Below are 18974 nucleotides of genomic sequence, written 5' to 3'. Positions count from 1 at the left end.
CACAGCATCATCCATACACAACTATTCTCCATTCACCCCTATATTCTGTCTTCTCCCGTCCTTCCTAAATGGCCCTTTTACCCTATCCATCTGAAATATAACAAGAACATAAGGTCTACACTAGGCAGTCCCATGTCCATACCACCTACCATCTCCATCCATAAAGTTATCTAATCTCTTTAACATGAAACAACCAACATTTTCATCGCTCACTACTTGTGGTTCTCAAATTTGGGGCCATGAGGGCCACCAATGGAGGCAGGACAAGAATCTAGGGACACCAAGACCTGCTCTTACAAGTTACACCGTTTTATATAATGTAATGAATCTGAATAAAAAAAAAAAAAATCACTCTCCTAGTAGATGATAATTATGATTGTCAATTTTGTAATAAAGCATATTGGTGGGGGGAAAGAACACTGCCACCAAGTCTTCCCACTTGAATTGTCAGAGGCAACTAAGATGGGATGGGGATAGGACAAGAAATCCTTCTCCCTGTAGCCCCACAGGGGACATTCCTAAAAAAAGTAAAGGCATAAGAGGGTCTAGGAGTTTTCCAACCAGTACCCTAAGGTTTGGGTCTTTTAATGTGCACAGATGTGGTACAAATGAGAGTAAAAGGGAAGAGATAGGCAGTATGTTTGTGAGAAGATGGATGTGTTGCCAGTGAGTGAAACTAAGTTGAGAGGGAGGGGCGAGTGTGAGATTGGGAGTGTAGTTGGGAGGTTCTCAGGAGTGAAGAGAGGGCGAGGGAGGGAAGGCATGGCTACACTAGTAAGTGAAGAGATAGGTAAGCGTGTAGTGGAGTGGAAGGCTTCTTCAAGGTTAATGTGGATAAAGGTGAAACTGGGAAGGAAGATGTGGGTTTTTGTAAGTGCATATGGGCCTGGTAGTGAGAAGAGTGTAGAGGAAAGGGAGGCTTTTTTGATGGATTTAAATGAGTGTATAGAGGGATTAGAAAGAAATGTCAATGTAGTTGTATTGGGTGACCTTAATGCTAGGGTAGGAAATGAACCAATAGACGGAGTGATTGGGAAGTGTGGAGTTTGAGGAAAGAATTGTAGTGAAGAGTTGATGGTGATGTGTCTAGAGTTGATAATAACAAATACAGTGTTTAGGAAGAAAGTCAAGCATAGTACACATGGGAGAGGGTGGTGGATGGAAGGGTGGTAGATAGAGCATTGATGTATTATGTAGTGGTAAATAGGACTATGATAGGAAGAGTTAAGGATGTACATGTTCTTAGGGGACAGAGTAGAGGAATATCAGATCATTTTTTGGTGGAAGGCAAGTTGAAGATATGTGGAGAAAGAGGAAAAGGGCAGAAGGTAGGGAGGTACTTAGAGTGAACTGCTTAAATAAGAAAGAAAAGGAGGAGTATAAGAAGAAGCTGAGAGAGGAGTGGGAAGGAATGAAGGATAGAGTAGAACTAGGAGTGGAGGAGGAATGGGAATGGTTCAAGGAGGGAGTCACAGTGTGCAAAGATGGTGTGTTGAACAAGGAGGATGGGAAGAAATAGAAGGAAGGGTAGCGAGAGGTGGGATGAGGAAGCAAAGAAGGTTGTAGAAACAAGCATGCTTTCACAGATTGGTTACAAAATAGGATGAGGGAATCATGTAAGAGGTACAAAGAAAAGGGAAGTAATGCATAAGATAAGACAGAGAGGGGGGTCACCAATTTAATAAAGCGGCCTTGCTGTGGATGTGCTGTATCTTGCAACACTGCTTCTGACCCAGGGCAGTGGACACGATGCAGGGATGACCTGTCATCCAGGAGGTGCCATGATAAGAGGGAGGGAAGAGGGTACAGGGGAGTGGAGTATGTAGGGGATAGAATGGGTGGGAGTGGTTTCTATGCCTTTGCTTTTTGGCTACTTCCCATGTAAGGGGAAAAAAAGCCTTTGGCATATGTATGTAAATGGAATGAATGAAGTTATTGCTAGGTAGTGGGAAACATGCTTGACAATAATTATATATACTATGAGAGTCACTGCCTCTCTCTTGGCATCAACTCCCAGACAGGAGTATAACTCGAGGACGCCACAGGGAGGTGGCAATACAGTAGCCATTTTTTTTTTTTTTTCCAATTCACTTTCTTATTCCATCTTGAGATCCTGCCACCCTCTTATGAAGACACATAACCAAGGTCTAATAAAAGACCCCAAAATGGCAATACTGCCTTTGAAAACGATGTGAAAAGGATTAAATAATAATTCCATTTTAATAAGGCATCTCATTCTTAAACCTAAGCAAGGCTCCAGTACCTAGAACATGGTTTCTTACAAAATGTAAAAGTCAATGATACGTGTAACAATGTTCAAGAAACAATGTTGTGGATAAATCCTACTTGCTTTGGTAAACAAGTGGTGGGGAGAAAGAAGTCAACCCCAGCCTCTGGTGCCAGTACAATAATGTTAAAGCTTCACATGATCAAACCAAGAACAATGATACATCCTCCTTCTAGGTCAGCAGTAATGTAGCCCTTCACAATTTGCATAATTTCAACAACTAATATTCTTTCTACTTAAGTGATACAAGTAACTTTCTTTATGTGAATTAAATAAAATATCCATTTTGATCTGTACAACATATACAATCTCTACATAATATTGACATAAATTTACTGCACTGTACATACCAGTTTATTTTGATGCACACGTAACCAACATGAGGGCTGTCACAGCCTTTCTTCTAAAGTTCATTAACAAGTTGTGAAAAGTCTTTGCAGAGCTTCTCATAATTATTCAGACACACACCCTTACATGGGGGGTCATAGCCCCCTTGTGTGGGGTTCTGTTGACTCATAACAAGAAGACATTGGCAATGCTTCACATATAATGAAACATTCCTATATGGTTTCATGCTGAGAACCACTAGAGCCATAATAAAAACTTCATATGTCAAATATGGTTACTTCAAGACTTTATAAACAGTTAACCCCTCCATTTCCGACCCGTCAACCCTACGTAAACAAACGTTTCAAACCGTCCCATGAATGGCTGGAGCTTTATGTTTGTAAACACAGACACTTGCCACCACGTGAGTAGAAATAACCCAGAAACCGAAGCCTTGAGAGCCCTCAATACACACAGCTTATAACTGTGACACGTGCATGTCACTGGGAGCAAGCTCGGTTCCTGGCGGGTGCACTCAGCCGTGACACCTGCAAAACACACATCCGGTACTCAAGGGGTTAACTGTTACAGCAGTTCACACCAGAGTTTAACATTTCATAAAGAAGCTCCTACTGTATAGGTTCAGATCTCATTAGGGTGTTCTCTCAGGGTTCACAAGTCAGGAATTAGAAACAACTACAATAAGGCTTCATACAATATCCACATGAATGCTACACCAATCATGAGAGAACTACTACTGTCAAGTTTTGTACATCAAAACCTATTACAGTATAGCTTCAGATATAAGTTGTTTTTGTTGTTGTTGTTGTCATTTCCTAGACTGTCTAGCTGAGCAGTTCCATCTTCCTGGAGAATGCCACAGCTGGAATGGGGTTTTCCCAGAAATCCTTTATACATACATACATACATACATACATATACCAAAGGCTTTTTCTCCCTCACAAGGGAGATAGCTAAAAAACAAAGACATAAAATCCACTCCCACCCATTCCATCCCCACATACTCCATTCCCATTGACCCACCTCCCTCCCTCTTGGTTCCTGGATGACGGGTCATCCCTGCATCTCGCCAACTGCCCTGGGTCAGAAGCAGTGTCGCAAGACATAGAAATCCTTTATAGAGTGTATATTATGCTGTTGGGATGTGTGATATTGTGTACAATAGTCTTCCATAATGTGTTGTATCTGCAATGTGGATCATCCAGCTTCATATGTCCTTTCAGTGAAGACAGGATTCATAGGGATGGATATTGGGGGTATAGCATGATACGAAATTGTTCAAGTGCTTCAAATCATAAGAAAAATTACTACAGTAGGGTTTCATACATCATGAAAGTTTACTCAGTGGTTCACAAGCCCAATTTAGCTACTACAGTGAGACCTCTCATTAACGGACATTAATTAGCTGTGTTTTCGCTGTGTTTTTAGTGCTGTTGTTTAGTGCGTGCAATCACTATGCCACCCAAAAACCACTCCAAATCAACGGATTATTCACATCAACGGACACCGTTACCCTCCTTTTAGTCCGTTAATGAGAGGTAGTACTGTATAGCAGTTTCATACGAACAAGTTCACTAGTGCTTGAAGCATCTTTAAAAAAAACTACTGAAGCAATTTCATAGATCATGAAAAATCCCTGTATTGATCAATAAACCAAGAAAAGTTACTACTGTAGTTCCACATGAATGAGTTCACCGACATTGAAAATTGTGGAAAAACTAATACAGGAGTTTCATGAACCATGGAAAATTACTACTGCTTCACAAGTCATGTAAATACACCCAATTACACTGACAGAAGCTACTATAGTAGCTTCATACAAAAAAATTTACACACACGCACAATTATATATATACATATATATATATATGTATATATATGTACAACACTGAATGGGTCCCAGTGATTAGAGATACATTTTAACAACCACAATGCACTTTAATTCTAAGCCATCAACATTGGGAGACCCAATGGAGGCCACAACCAGATAGTGTAGTTGGTATGTCACTGCGTCACTTGTCATGTGATAGCTGAGTTCAAGTCCTCGGCAGTACCACATTTCAATTTCTGGTTGTGGCCTCCATTTGTCTCTCGATGTTGATGGCTTAGAATAAAAGTGCATTGTGGTTGTTAAAATGTGTATATAAATATATATATATACACACACACACATTTCTATCAAACTGCCATTATCCAAACCAGTTTGTGATAATTCTTTGAAAGCCTGACTCGTTGGAAGAATGTTTAAGGAGTGGTTCTTTCAACATTCTGTAGGAAGTGGAGATGGAGGGGCAAGTTTTTTATTATTTTTTATCTATTATTATTATTTTTTTTTTAGGAAGCTTGCTGGCTGAGCGGGTTAAGGCGTTGTTATTTGTGGCGAAGGTTGAGGGGATGGCAGTTCAAATCCTGCCAGCAGCGAAGTTGAACCAAGGGCATGGTTCATTAAATTCCACGCTACAAAGCCCTCTGTGAGGGGCACCATCCTAGCCTTCCAGTCAGGGGGAGTTTGTGACGTTAAACCATATCATCTTTTTTTTTTTTTTTTTTTTTTTGTAAATTTGTCTTGCACATCCAAATACTCTCCAAATCCAGACACCATGTACCCCCAATTAGTTCAGATATGGGAGGGATTGCTGAAGATTATTCATGTATTACTCCTTCAGACAACACACAGAAACATAAGTAGTACAGCTTATAAAAAACAATTAGCCACAATTCACTCTTGATTAATATCAGATGCTACAGAACAGCAAGGTCAGATCACAACCTAGTTCATAGGTTCCCACATACCTTCCCTGTATATATAGGGTGCAACAGGAAAAATCTTACTATCTAAACTTTGCTTATCTTTTTTTTTTTCATGCGTGTGTGAGTATATGTGTATGTGTGTGTAAGTGTATACAGTCATCCCTTAACATACACAGGAGTTAGGTAACAGAGACATCTATTTATATTGAAAATCCATGTAATTTTGCTGCCTTCCCCTAAAAACACCCCTGGTTCCCAATTTCCCTATTTAAGTAAAGAAAAATCCTATGAACATGTTCATAAACACTTTATTCAATATTAAACAAAAAAAAAAGAGCTACAAACTGAATAATGTACAGTAAAGTACAACATACTGTACTATGAAATTAGGTGGACTCTCACTCCACTTGTCCCTGCTCCCTACTCCTGTCTCCACATCTTCACCAACGCCAACAACAAAAGTAAATGTTTTGTGAATAACCACATCCCCTACTTCTTCTGTACTTGCACTGTCCTTTATATTGTAATGTGTGTCATTACTGATAATAAACAGGGCAAGAAAATGTACTCTTGGTGATAAAACAGGCAGGGTCACAGGGAGATAAAAGGAGAGGAAGAATGTGGATGTTGTGGCAGATCGTTTGCAGTGTATGGGGTGACAAACCAGAGTGACTGAATCTTGGCAGTAACCTATGGCTGTTCTGTATCATGTAGAGTATATCCTTCCCTGTGGTGACTCATATGTATTCAAAACCATCTATACTCTTCCCTGTGATAATCCATGTATTTACAAAGCTATACATGATAAGGGATGACTGTATATATGTACACACATGCATGCACACAAACACACACTAGCTTTTGAAGACATGTATGATAAATTGCAGAGTAAGAGAGGACCCCATGAATATTGCTCCTTTCCTGTATATTACATTTAGGTAAACAATTATATATATATTCAATCACTCAATCTGCTTCCCCTGATCTTTCTTCCACATAATGTATTTATTTATATATATCATTTATTTATGTATATATATATATATATATATATATATATATATATATTCATATATATACATAGGTATCTATATATATATATATATATGTATATATATATATATATATATATATATATATATATATATATATTTATATATATATATATATATATATATATATATATATATATATATATATGTGTGTATTTATTTACCTAGCTATGTGTGTATGTATGTATATCATACATATAGTACATATACCAAGGGCTTTTTCCCCATTACAAAGGAGGTAGCCAAAGTCAAAGGCATAAATCCACTCCTACCCATTTCATCTCCACATACTCCACTCCCATTCACCATCCCTCCCTCCCTTTTTTTTTTTTGTGGGGTGGGGGGGTTCCTTGTAAGGGGGTGGCCCAGTGAGGCAAACACCTACCCTTCATCCATCCAACACCTATTCATTGTCCATTTTACCTTAGCTCCTTGCAAGTGAAGGTCCATACTTGACCTCCCCCCCCCCACCATGCCCACTGTTCAGGTCAAAAGCAATGCAGCAAGGCACACCACCTTCACAGAAGGCCTGAAAACCGAAGCCAATTTCACTCCATCATTCTGTTACATGCATAGCCCTCCCCCCATCATACACTCAAGAATTTACAGAACAGACTAGAGGACATTTATAAACTTGAGTAAACTTTCTTGTATGAAACTACTGTGGTAGCTTCTCTCAGCAAAGCTCTGCTTTAACAAGTTTAGACTTGTGAAGCACTAGAGAAAACTTACACTGTATTTACTTAAAAGCATCTTGAAGAAACTACTACAGCAGTTTCATAAATCACAAAAATTCCTTGTAAAGATTCACTAGTCAAAAGATGAAAATGTAATAGTTTCATACAAGGGATTTCACTAAGTCAAAGGAAAATACTAGTTGTACACAAGAGATTTCACTAGTACTTAAAATATCATGAGAAAACTACTACAGTAGTTCATGGCTCACAAAAATTCACCCTAGTGGTCCACAAGTCAAGAGAAGTTTCTAGAGTTTAATGGGAGTTCGTCTAGTCCTTCACAAGTCGTCGTGTAAAAAAAAATACGACAATATTTTCATACATCATGAGAATTCACTAGTGCTTCAATGGTCAAGAGGAGCTTCTATAATAATTTCGTACATACAAATTCACTCTAGTGCTTCTTAACTTATCAGAAGCCTCCATAACAATATCAACCTTTTGGTTGGGAAAAACTCCACACCCACACAATATATTGTCTCCACATTCCCTAAATCAGAAAAAATATATATAATATATTCATATATATATATATATCTATATACTCAAATATAAAAACAAACATGCTACATTCTTTGCTAGTGGAATTATCTGGTCTACTTTCAATATTCCCAATCTTCATCATCAGAGTTATCACTAGTTGCGTCAGAGTCAGATTCATTCTGAATAAACTTGGCTCTGTCCTCCAGGGCTTTTGCTAATAGAAGAGCCATGCCACCAGTTTCTTCCATCTTCAGTGGTGCATCACGCTGTGTCTCTGACACCTGAAATATACAGGTAAAAAGACAAGTTAAAAAGAGCAAAATCATACTGGACTATCAGATTTTAATTTTCGTAAAATCCATGGCATACTTTTTATCCTCAAAAATTCACCCTGCATCTTAGCATTTGAAGATCAAGTTGTAAAGAGGAGTTTGCCAACCTCTTACAAATCCCAGTCACGAGAGACATGGGGCATCATACGAATTGGTTCTATCCATTCTGCTTTGTAGTTAATGACTCGAGGTTTTCAACCTCAACTAAATAAAAGAGCATAGCATCCATTATGCACCACTACTTTCCAGATGGTTCATCACAAACAGACTCAAAATAGCTCCAACCAAATCTACAGCAACACTTCTCACCAACTGGAAAAAAGAACACAAATACATACCTCATCTCTACATCAACAACACTCTAATACCACACACAAACACACCGAAAATTCTTGGTGAAACATACGATACATCCATGTCTTTCAAACAACACCTCACAAACATAAAAAACAAATGCACACCTAGACTTAACGCACTTAAGTCAATCACTGGAACAACATTTGGACAAAACAAAGAAACTAATATAACAATATACAAACAATGCATACGCTCAGTGATGAATTATGCGAGTCCTGCATGGGCTCCTAATCTCAGTGAGACACACCACAACACCCTTCAAATCATACAAAACAAAGCCCTCAAAACAATTACAGGCTGCACAAATACAACACCTACAGACCATTTACACCATGAAACAAAAGTCCTCAAAGTCAAGGACCACCTCGACATGAAAGGCACACAAACACTTGCTGCAGCCACCACAAACACATCACACCCGCTACACTACATAGCAGAACACCCACACACACCAAGAAACATTAAAACTACACCCAAAGACCTTTATTACCCACAGATAATCTCTTCTCTTCCTCCACAACCACCAAATACCAGCCTCCGGAAACATATTCATAATCATATCACTCACCGCTCCATTAACACACTGAAAGACAACACACTGCTGCATGCCAGACCCCCTGATATCCACCCTTCTGAATCCTCTCTCCCACGAAAGGACAGAGTCCACTTGGCCAGACTGCGATGCGGTCACCACCCAGCACTTCTAAGCTACCAGAAGAGGCTGGACGACCGTGTTGTGAACAGCTGCCCAGGATGTAACACTTCACCCCATACCATACAACACATAATGGAAGACTGCATTATACACAATCATGCACGCAAACAACACAACATACACTCTATAAAGGATTTGTGGGAAAACCCAGTTTCGGCTGTGGCCTTCCTTGGGGAGACGGGACTGCTTGGATATCAGGGTGGATATCAGGGGGTCTGGCATGCAGCAGTGTGTTGTCTTTCAGTGTGTTAATGGAGCGGTGAGTGATATGATTATGAATATGTTTCCGGAGGCTGGTATTTGGTGGTTGTGGAGGAAGAGAAGAGAGTATCTGTGCGTAATAAAGGTCTTTGGGTGTAGTTTTAATGTTTCTTGGTGTGTGTGGGTGTTCTGCTATGTAGTGTAGCGGGTGTGATGTGTTTGTGGTGGCTGCAGCAAGTGTTTGTGTGCCTCTCATGTCGAGGTGGTCCTTGACTTTGAGGACTTTTGTTTCATGGTGTAAATGGTCTGTAGGTGATGTATTTGTGCAGCCTGTAATTGTTTTTAGGGCTTTGTTTTGTATGATTTGAAGGGTGTTGTGGTGTGTCTCACTGAGATTAGGAGCCCATGCAGGACTCGCATAATTCATCACTGAGCGTATGCATTGTTTGTATATTGTTATATTAGTTTCTTTGTTTTGTCCAAATGTTGTTCCTGTGATTGACTTAAGTGCGTTAAGTCTAGGTGTGCATTTGTTTTTTATGTTTGTGAGGTGTTGTTTGAAAGACATGGATGTATCGTATGTTACACCAAGAATTTTCGGTGTGTTTGTGTGTGTGGTATTAGAGTGTTGTTGATGTAGAGATGAGGTATGTATTTGTGTTCTTTTGTCCAGTTGGTGAGAAGTGTTGCTGTAGATTTGGTTGGAGCTATTTTGAGTCTGTTTGTGATGAACCATGTGTTGAGTGTGTCAAGGTAAGGCTGGATTATTTCTGCAGCTTTGTCTGTGTTACAATGTGTGCATGTGATTGTTATGTCGTCTGCGTAGGAAGAGATTTGTATTTCTGAGGTGTCTGGCGTGGGTAAGTCATGCATGTATAGATTAAATAATGTGGGGGATAGAACTGAGCCCTGTGGTACTCCGTTCTTGATGTTTCTGATGTGCGATGATTGGCCATTATATGACACATGAGCATTCAAGGTATACACGCACTCACAAACATTGCAAACTACAGCTATTCACACAACACTATACCCGACATCTGGAAGCATGGTAAAATAATCACCATTCCAAAACCGAACAAAGACCCAACAACCCCAACATCGCACCGCCCAATCACACTTCTCTGCACCCCCTCTAAAGTCATTGAACGCCTAATACTTAAACTTGTCACACCATATATTCCCCTTGCTGACTCACAACACGGCTTTAGGCCACTACACTCCACAAACACTCTTCTGACAAACCTCACACAAAGAATTTTAGATGGCATCAATTCAGATAGGCCCCACCACAGAACACTTCTTATAACATTGGACATTAGTAAAGCTTTTGATGCTATCCCCCGCCACAACCTAACAAATAAAATATATAACACAGACATGCACAATAACACCAAAAGATGGCTGTTAAGTGTAGTAGGGAAGGCTTATGGGAGGATCTTAATTGAGAGGATTAGGAGAGGAACAGAAGGAGTAATTGGTGAGGAACAGTGTGGATTTAGGACAGGTAGAGGTTGTGTAGATCAGATCTTTGTGGTAAGACAGATATGTGAGAAAGCTATAGGAAAGGGGAAGGATGTTTTTTGGGCTTTTATGGATCTGGAAAAGGCTTATGATAGGGTAGACAGAAAGGCACTGTGGGAGGTTATGCAGATTTATGGGATAGGAGGAAAGCTTTTGGGAGCTGTCAAGAGTTTTTATGAGAGTAGTAGAGCTTGTGTCAGGATTAGAAATGGAGAGAGTGAGTGGTTTGAAGTAAAGGTGGGACTTCGTCAAGGATGCATTATGTCGCCCTGGCTGTTCAACTTATACATGGATGGGGTGGTGCGAGAGGTGAATGCTAGGATAGTGGGTCAGGGATTGGAGATGGTTAAAGAAAATGGAGAAAAGTGGGAGGTGAGCCAGCTGTTGTTTGCGGACGACACTGCGCTTGTGGCAGGGTCAGAGGAGGGATTGAGGAAGCTGGTGGCAGAGTTTGGGAGAGTATGTGATAGAAGAAAGCTAAAGATAAATGTGGGTAAGAGTAAGGTGATGAGATGTACAAGGTGTGAAAGTGGCAGTAGACTGGAAGTGAACATTAAGGGAGAGCGACTGGAGGAAGTGGATAGTTTTAGATACTTGGGTGCAAGTGTAGCAGGAAAAGGTGGAGTGAAGGTGGAGGTAGAATGTAGATTGAGAGAAGCGAGTAAATGCCTTGGTGGATTAAAGAGTGTAATGAGGAATAGACATTTGGGAATGGATGCGAAGAGGAGACTGTATGAAGGAGTGATTGTGCCAACAGCACTGTATGGGGCAGAAACGTGGAACATAAGAGAAGAAGAGAGAAGGAGTTTGAATGTGTTTGAGATGAGGTGTCTGAGAAGTATGGTGGGGGTTACTAGGCTGGATAGAGTGAGAAATGAGGAGGTGAGGAGGAGAACAGGGGTGAAAAAGGATTTGGGAGATAGGGTTGATGAAAGAATATTAGGATGGTTTGGACACATGGAAAGAATGAGTGAAGAAAGACTAGTAAAAGAGGTATGGAAGGCAGATGTGGAGGGAGTGAACATGAGGGGACGTCCTATGGTGAGGTGGATGGATGGGGTGAAGGGGGCTTTGGGGAAGAGGGGAATGTCTGTTGAGGAAGGAAGGGAGAGGACGGAAGACAGAGGTGAATGGAGAATGGTTGTATATGGATGATGTTGTGATTGTGTGAGGAGGAATGGGTGGGGGGGGTGGGGGGTGGGGTAGTATGTGTGAGTAAATTTTGACGCAGCCCGAAGGGATTTCTCCCCGTCCTCTCCTTATATGCAAGGGGGGACGGAGAGGGGGGGTCGCCGATTAAATGAAGCGGCCTTGCTGTGGATGTGCTGTGTCTTGCGACACTGCTTCTGACCCAGGGCAGTGGGCAGGGTGCAGGGATGACCCATCATCCAGGAGGTGCTCAGATGAGAGGGAGGGTGGGAGGTGTGTGGAGTGTATTTGGGGATGAAATGGGTGGGAATGTTTTTATGCCTTTCCCTTTTTGGCTACCTCCTTTGGAAGGGGGAAAAAGCCTTGGTATATGTATGTATGTATGTATGTATGTACCAAGGCACTGCTCAGAGCAGCTCACAGACCCCAACAAGAGGAGTGACACTGACAGGTTGGTCTAAATCTCTGCTACAGTACCTCCCTTAGCTAAACAAATTTTTTTTGCATTAGTGACGGAGAGGAGAAGGGGGGGGGGGGTCACTGATTAAATGAAGCAGCCTTGCTGTGGACATGCTGTGTCTTGCTACACTGTTTTTGACCAGTGCAGTGGGCAAGATGCTGGAATGACCTGTCATCCAGGAGGAGCCAAGAAAAGAGGGAGGGAGGGGTGGTGAATGGGAGTGGAGTATGAGAGGATGAAATGGGTGGGAGTGGATTTATGCCTTTGATTTTGGCTACCTCCCTTGTAAGAGGGAAAAAGTTACAGTAAGTCCTCGTTATACACTACATATGCGTTCCTGAAAACCTTACTGCAAATTGAAATTACCATATACCAAACCCATTATAACATGTAATAATAGGATATGGCAGACGTACATTCTCCCTGCTCTTTCCTCTTTAAAATACCTAGCGGATACTGTATCTGTGAATTTTTCTTACCGTAAATAGAATCGAGGGTAGTAATTACCAAATACTGTAACTGTGAATTTAGTGGATAAAGAATTACTGTATAAGGAGGACTCACTGTATTGGTATATGTATGATAAAATCCAGGATACATTATCATACTGAATGAGTTAAAGCAATTCAAAGGGTTTTCAGCAACACATACTGAGTCAGCCATGAATATGTGCACTTCCATTATGAAACACTTACAGCTTTAAGTTGAATCCCCTCTCGAATTTCTGAGAGCAACTTGTCGTGTGAATCCACTGGGGCTGTCTGCTCAATTGGAGAAACTTTCTGCAAATCAAAGAACAAATTTCATTATATATCTATACAATCTTAGTTAAACATATAGGGAATGGAATGGGTGGGAGTGGTTTCTATGCCTTTTTCTTTTTGGCTACCCCCTGTGTAAGGGGGAAAAAGCCTTTGGTTTATGTATGTATGTACAATCTTAGTACAGACTTCAACCACAGGAGACCAACTAAACTGGTTCCCAGTCACAGACAGAGGGCTTGATATACAGACTCAATTCGACTCATTGACTATCATGAACGACACGCATAATCATACACATATCCCATACCAAGCCCTCTACACTCCCTCCTCTCCTGATATCACCTTTTGCTCCCCCTGCCTAACCCCAACAACATCATGGAGAGTGGTCGGAGCCCTTGGCTCTGACCACCTTCCAATCATCATCACCACCAAAACAAGATGCACCCCAGCTGGCCACAGACACACTTACACCAATTACAAGAGAGCTAACTGGGAAGCTTTTACTGAAGAGACAGAACAACATTTTGAAACACTTAACAGTACACCAATCACAAACATAAACAATGCTGTGCACGCTTTTAATACAATCATACAAAACGCAGACAAGAGATACATCCCTAGAGGCAACAGAAAATCACACAACCCCAACTTCACACCAGAAATTCAAGGCCTCATCAGACAACGTGACACACTTAAACACGATACCCCCACACCTATCCCTCAAAACATAGCAGACCAAATACAAACACTAAACACTGTGATTGCCAATAAAATACATGAACAAAAAACACAAAATTGGCAAAACTTTATCAATACACTTGATCACAAAACAAACACCAGCAAATTGTACAAAACACTCAACAGCATCACACTATCCAACACTAACACTACACGCTCTCACGCAGCAATAATCACAACAACAGATAATCTACCCTCAAACAGACAACAAGCAAACGCACTCATATGTCATTTTGCACAGACGAGCCATCTTACATCTCACCCTGACGACCGACGCACCATTCGACGTAAGAAAGACTTCCCCACAGACTCAGACTATACACCCTTCATAGACAGTCAGACAAAACTCATAATGCATAATCTCAAGCACTCATCTGCCTGTGGCCCTGATAACATAAGCAACATCCACCTAAAACACATTGGACCACAAGGTATACACGCACTCACAAACATTGCAAACTACAGCTATTCACACAACACTATACCCGACATCTGGAAGCATGGTAAAATAATCACCATTCCAAAACCGAACAAAGACCCAACAATCCCAACATCGCACCGCCCAATCACACTTCTCTGCATCCCCTCTAAAGTCATTGAACGCCTAATACTTAAACTTGTCACACCATATATTCCCCTTGCTGACTCACAACACGGTTTTAGGCCACTACACTCCACAAACACTCTTCTGACAAACCTCACACAAAGAATTTTAGATGGCATCAATTCAGATAGGCCCCACCACAGAACACTTCTTATAACATTGGACATTAGTAAAGCTTTTGATGCTATCCCCCGCCACAACCTAACAAATAAAATATATAACACAGACATGCACAATAACACCAAAAGATGGCTGGCCAATTATCTGGCAGGCAGGAATGCTCATGTGTCATATAATGGCCAATCATCGCACATCAGAAACATTAAGAACGGAGTACCACAGGGCTCAGTTCTATCCCCCACATTATTTAATCTATACATGCATGACTTACCCACACCAGACACCTCAGAAATACAAATCTCTTCCTACGCAGATGACATAACAATCACATGCACACATCGTAACACAGACAAAGCTGCAGAAATAATCCAGCCTTACCTTGACACACTCAACACATGGTTCATCACAAACAGACTCAAAATAGCTCCAACCAAATCTACAGCAACACTTCTCACCAACTGGACAAAAGAACACAAATACATACCTCATCTCTACATCAACAACACTCTAATACCACACACAAACACACCGAAAATTCTTGGTGTAACATACGATACATCCATGTCTTTCAAACAACACCTCACAAACATAAAAAACAAATGCACACCTAGACTTAACGCACTTAAGTCAATCACTGGAACAACATTTGGACAAAACAAAGAAACTAATATAACAATATACAAACAATGCATACGCTCAGTGATGAATTATGCGAGTCCTGCATGGGCTCCTAATCTCAGTGAGACACACCACAACACCCTTCAAATCATACAAAACAAAGCCCTCAAAACAATTACAGGCTGCACAAATACAACACCTACAGACCATTTACACCATGAAACAAAAGTCCTCAAAGTCAAGGACCACCTCGACATGAGAGGCACACAAACACTTGCTGCAGCCACCACAAACACATCACACCCGCTACACTACATAGCAGAACACCCACACACCAAGAAACATTAAAACTACACCCAAAGACCTTTATTACCCACAGATAATCTCTTCTCTTCCTCCACAACCACCAAATACCAGCCTCCGGAAACATATTCATAATCATATCACTCACCGCTCCATTAACACACTGAAAGACAACACACTGCTGCATGCCAGACCCCCTGATATCCACCCTTCTGAATCCTCTCTCCCACGAAAGGACAGAGTCCACTTGGCCAGACTGCGATGCGGTCACCACCCAGCACTTCTAAGCTACCAGAAGAGGCTGGACGACCGTGTTGTGAACAGCTGCCCAGGATGTAACACTTCACCCCATACCATACAACACATAATGGAAGACTGCATTATACACAATCATGCACGTAAACAACACAACATACACTCTATAAAGGATTTGTGGGAAAACCCAGTTTCGGCTGTGGCCTTCCTTGGGGAGACGGGACTGCTCGGACAGACAGTCTAGGGAACGACAACAACAACAACAACAACTGGTTCCCAGTCTGTCAGAGAAGCCATATGATGAAGCACTAAAACCACTGGATCTGCCAACACTGACAGACTGAAGAGAAAGAAGCAACCGAATTCCAGTGGTGAAGTCTCTAAAAGGGGTGGACTACAGTGACAGAGGTGGTCTCTTAATTTGGGATGGGAGGGCGGGTTTTAGAAGTGGGAAGCACGGAGACTTCCTCTGATATTGTCTGTCTTCCAGAACCACAACTTCATGTACCCATCATTGATCAACAATAAAAATATGGATAGATAAATAAATAGTTAAGGTAGATAAATAAATAGATACTGTACCTTCAGGTTAGCTCCTATTCTGATTTCATCCATTAGCGCAGCCCTGTTACTTGGCACTGTAGGAAGGGCGGGACCATTGGATTGCTTGGGCATAGTGGATGGAGGTGGAGGAGGAGGAGGAACTGAAGAGGAAGGTGGTGGTGGGGGAGGGGGAGGTGGGGCCCCCCTACCCTTAGGATGGGAAGGTATAGTGTTTGTAGGAGGCGGCGGTGGTGGTGGTGGAGCACCTAAACTCGATGATTGTGGTGGTGGTGGAGCAGCCTTATGACTTACTGGAGAATCTGTGGTAGAACAGGAAAAGAAATGTCATTGCCATTAAAACAGATTATATGGAAAACATCATGTGTTTGCAGAAAAAGCCAGAGATGGATGCAGAATTCAAAAAGAGTAAAGCAAGAGAAGACAAATTTTTTCATGATGTATGGTCATGATAAAAATGTTTGAATAACACTGGTTTTATATACATCAACAAAAAATAAATATATAAAAGTAAAAAGCTGTGTCTTGCGACACTGCTTCTGACCCAGGGCAGTGGACAAGGTGCAGGGATGACCTGTCATTCAGGAGGTGCTAAGATAAGAGGGAGGGTGGAGGGGTGTGGAGTGTATTCAGGGATGGAATGGGTGGGAATGATTTTATGCCTTTTTCTTTTTGGCTACCCCCCTTGTAAGGGGGAAAAAGCCTTGGTATATGTATGTATGTATGTAAAAAAGGGGTTCTTCGCTATATAAGAGAAGTGTTCAAGTCAAAGCATACACACCCTACAACCACCCTATACTTGTCCAAAACCCATTCATTATCCCTCCCATCTTAGTGCCTTGTGGAAGAAAGGTCATCTGTCTCCAACCACAAGGCTCAGATCAAAAGTAATGCAACAATTTAGAGCACTTCCACACCAAAGCCTGACAGCTGGAACTGAACTAACTCCACAGCTTCATTCTATGACAAGTTATTCCCCCACTCATCCAATCGAGCAATCATAGCTGAATGAGTGAATTTATGAACTTCACAGCACAAAGCAGAGTGCCGGAGTTGGGAGACCACTGAGCACAAAGAAGTATTGAATTTATTGATATAGAGGAGTCATGATATATGGTTAAGAGTATAAATATGGTTAAAATATAAATACTGTTAAAATAAGTTCTTGTTAGATTTAAAATTCATAAAAAAAAAAAAAAATAAAAATAAAAACTCATATACCCACTACAGAGGAGCGTCTTCCCCTAAAATTTCTGTGAGGGACCTGCCTAATTTACATAGCTGACAAGAAGAATAATCCTTTGGTTCATTCCATTTCTTCATCCCTTCACAACCCCTCCATTCCCTCCTATCTTTTGCCATCTCACTTTCTTGCCCAACAGACATTCCCCTTGCATCCAATACTGCCTTTGTTCTGTCCATCCACTTTATTCTTGGTCTTCACTTTAAGTTCCCTCTATCCAATTCCACTTTCCGTACTCTTTTTGCTAGTCTTTACTCTTGCACAAGGTTAAACCATTGTGCACTGTCTGATCTACCTTGTCAACTCTCTTTCCAACCCTGCTCTCCACCTCACTTCCACATTTCCCATTATACCCACCCTTGTTACACCTGCCATATTTCTTCACCTACACATACTTAGACAAATTAAAACAATAGTCCAGAAACAAAATACTGAAAGCCTCACGTCAGAAATCAATGGTAACAATATTTACTCCAGGCAAACACTATTAGCAATAAGACAGGAAGGAAACGAGGATGATGGAGGGGAGCAGAATGGGTGGCAGTGGGTGACTGCCTTGACTTAGCTACCTCCCTTATAAAGGGGAATAACCCCTTGGTATGTATGCATGTATATATGTGTATATACATGCATACATGTATATATTCCAATTTTGTATCTACTGAAGAGGATTGCAGCTTGCAATCGAAATATATAGATTCCCCGTCTCCAGTCTTTTTTACTCCAACAGTGGTTTTCATGTGATATATATATATATATATATATATATATATATATATATACATATATACATATATATATATATATATATATATATATATATATATATACTAATAGATGTTTCTTACGTGCAGAAACTACTCCTGGTGGCGGAGGAACTGGAGCCCTGTGGTATGTTGATGTAGGAGGTGCGGCAGCACTAGGCAGAGGTGGAGCCGAGGTGGGTGGCAGAGGTGGATGGGCACCAGTTGTTCTGGGTGGTGGAGGCGGAGCACCAGCACGAACTGGAGCATTTCTTGAAGGTAGTGTGGGTGGTGTAACAGCGGGAGACCCACTGCTCTGGGGTGTTGGTAACGCACTTGATGAGTTTGTGGAAAGACTCCGTTGGGCTTCCGTCTCTCTTACTGCCGCTTCTATACCTCCATGCTTCTCTATGAAGTCGTAAATAAATTCTCGTGTTCTGGAGTCGGACAGCTGTTGCTGGCTGACACCCACCTGGAAATTGTACAAGAATCATTACAAAACTGATGATTCTCTGTGTCTGAAAGACAAAAGTTCTGTTGCCCTTCCTGGGTTCAACTATGCAAATCTTATGACAAGTCAAATAATGTACAAATATACTCTGGAATCGTTATGATTGATGATGATATGG

General features: G+C 41.1%; 1 protein-coding gene across 2 annotated transcripts in view; it reads right to left on the bottom strand.

Moving 5' to 3' along the window:
* Positions 1–6540: 6540 nt before the first annotated feature.
* LOC143039439 (uncharacterized) overlaps positions 6541–18974 on the bottom strand; it is a 40079-nt gene continuing 27645 nt past the window's right edge. The window contains exons 5-8 of one of the 2 annotated variants that reach the window (XM_076209486.1): positions 18451–18817; positions 16381–16661; positions 13092–13178; positions 6541–7939 (exon numbers count right to left, since the gene is read on the bottom strand). In XM_076209486.1, coding sequence (XP_076065601.1) covers positions 7778–7939; positions 13092–13178; positions 16381–16661; positions 18451–18817 — 897 coding nt within the window. In that variant the 3' untranslated portion in view covers positions 6541–7777. The remainder of the gene's footprint in view (positions 7940–13091; positions 13179–16380; positions 16662–18450; positions 18818–18974) is intronic. The other variant, XM_076209487.1, reaches the window with a different exon arrangement.

Source organism: Oratosquilla oratoria, chromosome 26 (genome assembly GCF_046742065.1).
Source record: "Oratosquilla oratoria isolate Oo_2021 chromosome 26, ASM4674206v1, whole genome shotgun sequence".
Classification (NCBI taxonomy): domain Eukaryota; kingdom Metazoa; phylum Arthropoda; class Malacostraca; order Stomatopoda; family Squillidae; genus Oratosquilla; species Oratosquilla oratoria.
Note: the sequence above shows the minus strand (reverse complement) of the source record. Positions and strands in the feature narration are given on the sequence as shown.